We start from the raw sequence: 5,741 nt of genomic DNA on the forward strand, positions 1-5,741 counted from the left end.
TATTTAATCCTGAAACTCGGCATAATGAGGGGCGTGTCCTTTTGATTGACAGGTATCCAATATCTGCAGAAAGAAGGGAGTGCTGCGGGTTTTAGCCGGCTAACAGCGTACCTTAGCTTCAGCCCACCTATCTCCTTTAGCTGGTTCGCTTCCATTGCTCGGGGTTAGCATACAGTAGTTAGCTCTTAGTTACAGGCAGCTTGGAGTTTGATGGTTATCAATCATCCACCCCCACCTTCACAGTCCCCGTCTCAGCGCGACCTCTTTGTCCATTTTTGGATGTTCCGAGACTAACGACACGTGTGACGCTACCAAGATTGTGATGGTGGGAACGCCCAACGAGCTTCACTTTGCTGTTCAGAAGCCTACGGGTGACGTCACGAAGGCTCTGACCATCTTTTATATCGATGTGTCCCAATTCAGTGTCTGCACACTTCGAAGTGCGGATTTGTCGGCCACATAGTACTGCAAAGTACTGTCCCAATTCACAGAATTTGAAGGACACTCCGAATCCACCCTTCAAATCTGCACTTCATTTGGCCTCAAAGATGTTACATGCTCCTGGTGGTTCCACTCACAAGCAGTTAAGGCATGCAAACCGTCTGTTCTACCTGTTGTTCTTCACATGGCCGGCAGCGTACACTGATTTACATGCTGGAAATCTGGATATTTTGCTTGGAACCACCGGGTTACAGTTTTTCTCTATTGCTTAAACACATTTCACGATACTGCCCTCACTTTTCACAAAACTCTAAACACAAAACACTTTTCTAAAGCTACGTACACTAAACCTCACAGTTTCTTTTCAAAACCAACCCATCACACCAAAACAGTTGCTCATATGCTCAAAAGCAAACCCATCACACCAAAAACAGTTGCTCATATGCTCAAAAGCAAACCCATCACACCAAAACAGTTGCTCATATGCTCAAAAGCAAACCCATCACACCAAAACAGTTGCTCATATGCTCAAAAGCAAACTCTGACACCAAAATACCACTCAAGGCCTGCAAAAATGTAAACACTACTGAGCATCATTAACCACATTACCAAAAAAATTGAAAGCACAATTTTCACAGTGTGAGACTGTTCTTTTTACAGTTTCACAACTGCCAGGATGCATTTGAGCAACCCTTATTTATTCTCAAATATGTTTTGGGCATTTTCTATAGATTTGTGCATTTCATGGGAATAGTTACATAATGCAGAAAATGCAGTAATATCACAACTCAATGCAAAAATGAGTACTAAACTCCATGGAGGATCCATTACACACAATAGATACTGTACAGTAACAATTGAGAACACAATGTTCAGGGTGCGATTTCTTTTATTACAGTACGTTGAAAATTGACACAGTATGTTGTATGTTGACACCGAAATCATGGAGAGGCATCACGTCGTCGGGCTGGGTCGGGCCACAGGACCTCATCAACGTCACAGGCAATATTGTCCATAGCCAAACAACGTGGGAAGAATGCCCTGGCATGCCGCACCCAGCCTTGGAACGCCTCCACAGCCACATCATCACAGGCCAGGTCCATAGCCCTGAGAAGGTTCTCTCTAGTGTAAGGTTGGCGGTCATAGACCTTCCACCGCCATGCTGAGAAGAACTCCTCTATTGGGTTTAGGAACGGAGAGTAGGGTGGCAGACACACATTAATGAATTGCTGATTGATGTTAAACCACTCTCTGACCTGGATGCTGAGATGGAAGCCAACATTGTCCCAGAGGATGACGTATATGGGAAGATCAGCTGGCCCAGGAATCTGCTGGTCGTGGTGATCTGCTGGCCGAGCATTCAGGTGGTCATTGTCATGCAAAACATCTCTGAGCTCTCCTAGGAAGGTGAGGAGACGCTCAGTGTTGTAGGCACCAAGTTCAGCATGCCGGTGGAGAAGCCCTCTAGAACTCATGGCAGCGCAGAGAGTGATGTTTCCTCCACGTTGGCCGGGCACATCAACGATAGCTCTCTGTCCTATGATGTTACGGCCTCTCCTCCTCCTTTTTGTGAGGTTGAAGCCAGCCTCATCCACAAATATAAATTCATGGGGTCTGGCCATGGACTCCAACTGGAACATCCTCTGTGGAAACAAATAGCGTTTTCAGGTGTTCAGAAAGACAGTCAATAGAGCACATTACAGTACGACAGTATAGTATTGTATGTAAAGTACTGTAGGCCATGGATTGTACTGTACTTACTTGCACATACTGGTGACGGAGGTGTTTTATTCTTCCAGAGTTGCGCTCAAAGGGTACCCTATAGGCCTGCTTCATTCTTACTCTCTGGCGCTTGAGGACTCTGTCTATGGTTGTCAGGCTGACATTGTCAATGGTCGGAAAGTTCAAATTGTCACCAATGATCCTCTCCCGTATCTCCCGTAGTCTGATCACATTGTTCTCCCGAACCATATCCACAATGAGGACCTCTTGGGCTGGTGTGAATCTGGAAGCCCTCCCACCTGCAAATGGCAATCTTTCAACTCTAGAGAAACAAACATAGTCATTTGGTCAGAAATGGTCCTTGCAGTACACACTTTTACTGTAACCATGATTGCACTTGTCTGTATGTAGGTGCACTCCACTATACTACTGTATACTGTGAATATCTAGTGTAGTGACTAAAAAACTACTACATACAGTACCTGTTGTGTTCTCTGAAGGCCCGAATAATGGTGCCCACTGAGAATCTGCTGAGGTTTGGTTGGACTCGTTGTCCCGCTTCGGTCATTGTCATGCCGTGGACAATGACGTGGTCAATGACTGTTGCTCTCATTTCATCTGTAATGAAAATGCGTTGTCTTGCTTGCCCTCCTTCTCCTCTCGCTCCTTGGCCTGCTCCTCTTTGGACTGCTTCTCGCCCTCCTTGGCCCACTCCTCGGCCCGCTCCTCTCCCTCCTTGACCTGCTCCTCTCCCTCCTCGGCCCGCTCCTCTGCCTCCTTGACCTGCTCCTCTCCCTCCTCGGCCCGCTCCTCTGCCTCCTCTGACACGAACTCCTCTGCCTCCTCTGACACGAACTCCTCTTCTTCTGTCTTCATCATCCATTTTTGTTTTTGAACTTTCAGCAAACTGCACTGACTTATATAGGTGTGGTCACATCATTTGCAATAGGTGTTTTCAATTATGAGTCGTTGTGTTTACTGATTGGCACCAGGTATGTTCATTGTGTTCAAGTTTTGCTGATTGTGGGTAGCATTTTGCATCACATGAGCTTCACAATGCATATTGGAGCAGAGTTATATGCAAAATGTGTTTTAGCACGGCAATTTTTGTTTTGAGTTTTGAGAAAAAGGGGATGGGTTTTGTGAACAGTGTCTACAGGTGAATTGTGTTTGTGGTTGTGGCAAAAGGGGGGGAGTTTTACTAAATGTGTTTAGGCAACTGGTCATTTGGTTTAGAGTACTGGGTTTTGTGTTTTGGCAATAGAGAAAAACTGTAAAAGTAATCCGGATTATGTGATCTGCTGTCCGGAAAAATGGGATTCTCTAATCCGGATAGCTTTTATCCGGATTAAATTTTTTGAACAACCAGCCCAAAGGGATGAATTATAAAATAAAACAGAAAAGACAACCAAGAAGAGAAAACAAAGGAACACACTGGAACTGGGAATGGGCACCAGGATAATCTACAACAGCTTCTGTCCTACAAAGGGCCACAATCCTGCAGATTTTCAATGTTTCGCTACTCCAACACACCTGACTTAATTAATGTTTTAAGGGTTAAATTTGATTGTAAAACTGTGGAAGGTAAGGCTATGTTTGTAATGGGAAGTGAATAAAAACTTGTTTTGTTTAGTTGATGTAAAGAAAGTTTAAATAAAACACAAGAAGAGTAAAACTCCTCTCTATGCAGATGACACTGTTTTATTTCATCCTGCAGATTCAGGCTGATGGACTATAAAAGGTCAAGATTTATATAAAACCTTTAAGCTAAAATAATAATAATAATAATAATAATAATAATAATAAACACTGAAACCACTAAACCAATATTTTCTATTTCTATGAATTAAATTTTAAACCATAATACACACAAATAACACCCAATAACAATAATAATCAAATCAACTTAATTTTTAAAGCACTTTTCCTATCAAAGGCTACACAAAGTGCTTTACATGATAAAAAACTGTTTATGCATATTAAATAAAACAAGCCTTCACACATCAAAGTAACATAGCATTAAAAAAAACATTGTTATCTGTTATCTGTGATAAAAAAAAATAGAATAAATAAGATAACAAAATAAAATTGTGTAAAATAAATTAAGATCAAATAAAATTTAGTTAAAAGCTAAGCTAAAAAGGTAGATCTTAAGCCTCTTTTTAAAAACATGAACAGTCTCTGCAGCCCTAAGGTTTTTTGGCAATCAAACTGGGCCTCACCGTAGGTTTTGCTCCTCACGCTTGGAACAACTAAGAGACCGGTACCAAAGGATCTCAGGTTCTGTGAGGATTCATAATTTGAAAGCAAATCAGAAAACTAAGAAGGTTCAAGACCATAAAGACATTTATAAACCAGTAAAAGAAGCTAAAAATCAATCCTGAAACACAAAGGGAGCCAATGCAGTAATTTTAAAACAGGTGTGATGTGTTCCTTGGTACTTGGGGAACCCCACATTTGGCTTAATAGATTCTTGAGGAGCAGGTATCCATACGCACAAAAGATTGTCAGTAGGTGAGATAGAAGTAGAACCAGTTAAGAGCAGTACCTGAGAGCCCCACCAGACTTCTGAGTCTAATAAAATCTGGTAATCTACTGTATCAAAGGCAGCGCTTAGTGTTACAGCCCCAGGCTTTGCACCTTGTGGTCGTTGTATGTAAAGAGGACTGTGCCAGCGCTTTGCAGTGGTTGGCTGCGGATCTTCTTCTTGGAGTTCCCTTCCTCCACCCAGATTGGACAATGGCTCTCCAGGTTCCGGATGGGCTGCCCAATCATGACACAGGACTGTCAACAAATACGGAGGAATGCTGTCATTTGAGGCAGCTGTGTACAGGTGGTGCACAGTTCGCCAGCTTTAGGAGAGACTCTTTGTTTGTAATTGCCTTTGTGGGATTTGATCCTTTAACGGACACCTTTTGTTTTTCTCAGTAAATTTTTTATCTGAGTTTTAGAACCAAAAACAATCACATTTCAGTCATACAATTACACAGTCATTATGCTTCCTTACCCCCACCCCCGAACTCCCACCACCACTCTGCAGCTGCAGCACACTGTTTCCATTTTAATAAAAGTTCTGTTTGGTCAGATATTAGATTGTTCCACATTGTAATAATGTCTGTTTGGGTACAGTTGATTCTATATGTTGATAGTTCCAGGTATGCAATATGCAGAAAGCTTTGAAGCCAATGGCTTTCTGAGATGTCATGAGGAGGTTTCTTACACAAAAAATTATTTTTTTTTATTTTATTTTTTTGCTGCCGTCAGCCCTGCCATCCAGATTTTACGGGTTTAACGGACAACTTTAGCTAATCCTTTTGTGTTTTTTGTTGAAGATAATATTTTGTGTTTACGTGAGCTTCAAGTTGTCGGAGTTGTATCAAGACCCATATAATTTTCGAAATTCATATGTAAGTCATTCAACATGACTTACAACCTTACCATCCTACATTTCTTGTTGCATGAACAAGAAAATCTGTTGAAGAATTAAAAGAATCAATGAGACAATTTTTATAAATTTTTGTAATTTATTCTCTTCTCTTTTCTGCTTGACGTCGTCTTTGTAACTTTTCCAGTTCATC

General features: G+C 41.7%; 1 protein-coding gene across 1 annotated transcript; it reads right to left on the reverse strand.

Moving 5' to 3' along the window:
• Positions 1–969: 969 nt before the first annotated feature.
• LOC121634549 lies at positions 970–2,897 on the reverse strand. Its single transcript, XM_041977255.1, has 3 exons — positions 2,646–2,897; positions 2,203–2,485; positions 970–2,084 (listed from the first exon to the last, which is right to left on the reverse strand). The coding sequence occupies exons 1-3, from the start codon at positions 2,774–2,776 to the stop codon at positions 1,383–1,385; spliced, it is 1,116 nt and encodes a 371-aa protein (XP_041833189.1). The 5' UTR covers positions 2,777–2,897; the 3' UTR covers positions 970–1,382.
• Positions 2,898–5,741: the final 2,844 nt, after the last annotated feature.

Source organism: Melanotaenia boesemani, chromosome 23 (assembly GCF_017639745.1).
Source record: "Melanotaenia boesemani isolate fMelBoe1 chromosome 23, fMelBoe1.pri, whole genome shotgun sequence".
In the NCBI taxonomy this organism is placed as follows: Eukaryota; Metazoa; Chordata; class Actinopteri; order Atheriniformes; family Melanotaeniidae; genus Melanotaenia; species Melanotaenia boesemani.

Excerpts from the sequence above, each read along its gene's own strand:
- LOC121634549 (XM_041977255.1), bottom strand. The coding sequence starts at position 2,776 with ATGAGAGCAACAGTCATTGACCACGTCATTGTCCACGGCATGACAATG. Across the intron at positions 2,486-2,645 it reads GCCTTCAGAGAACACAACAG|AGTTGAAAGATTGCCATTTG; the intron begins GTACTGTATGTA and ends TTGTTTCTCTAG. Across the intron at positions 2,085-2,202 it reads TCCGTCACCAGTATGTGCAA|AGGATGTTCCAGTTGGAGTC; the intron begins GTAAGTACAGTA and ends TTGTTTCCACAG.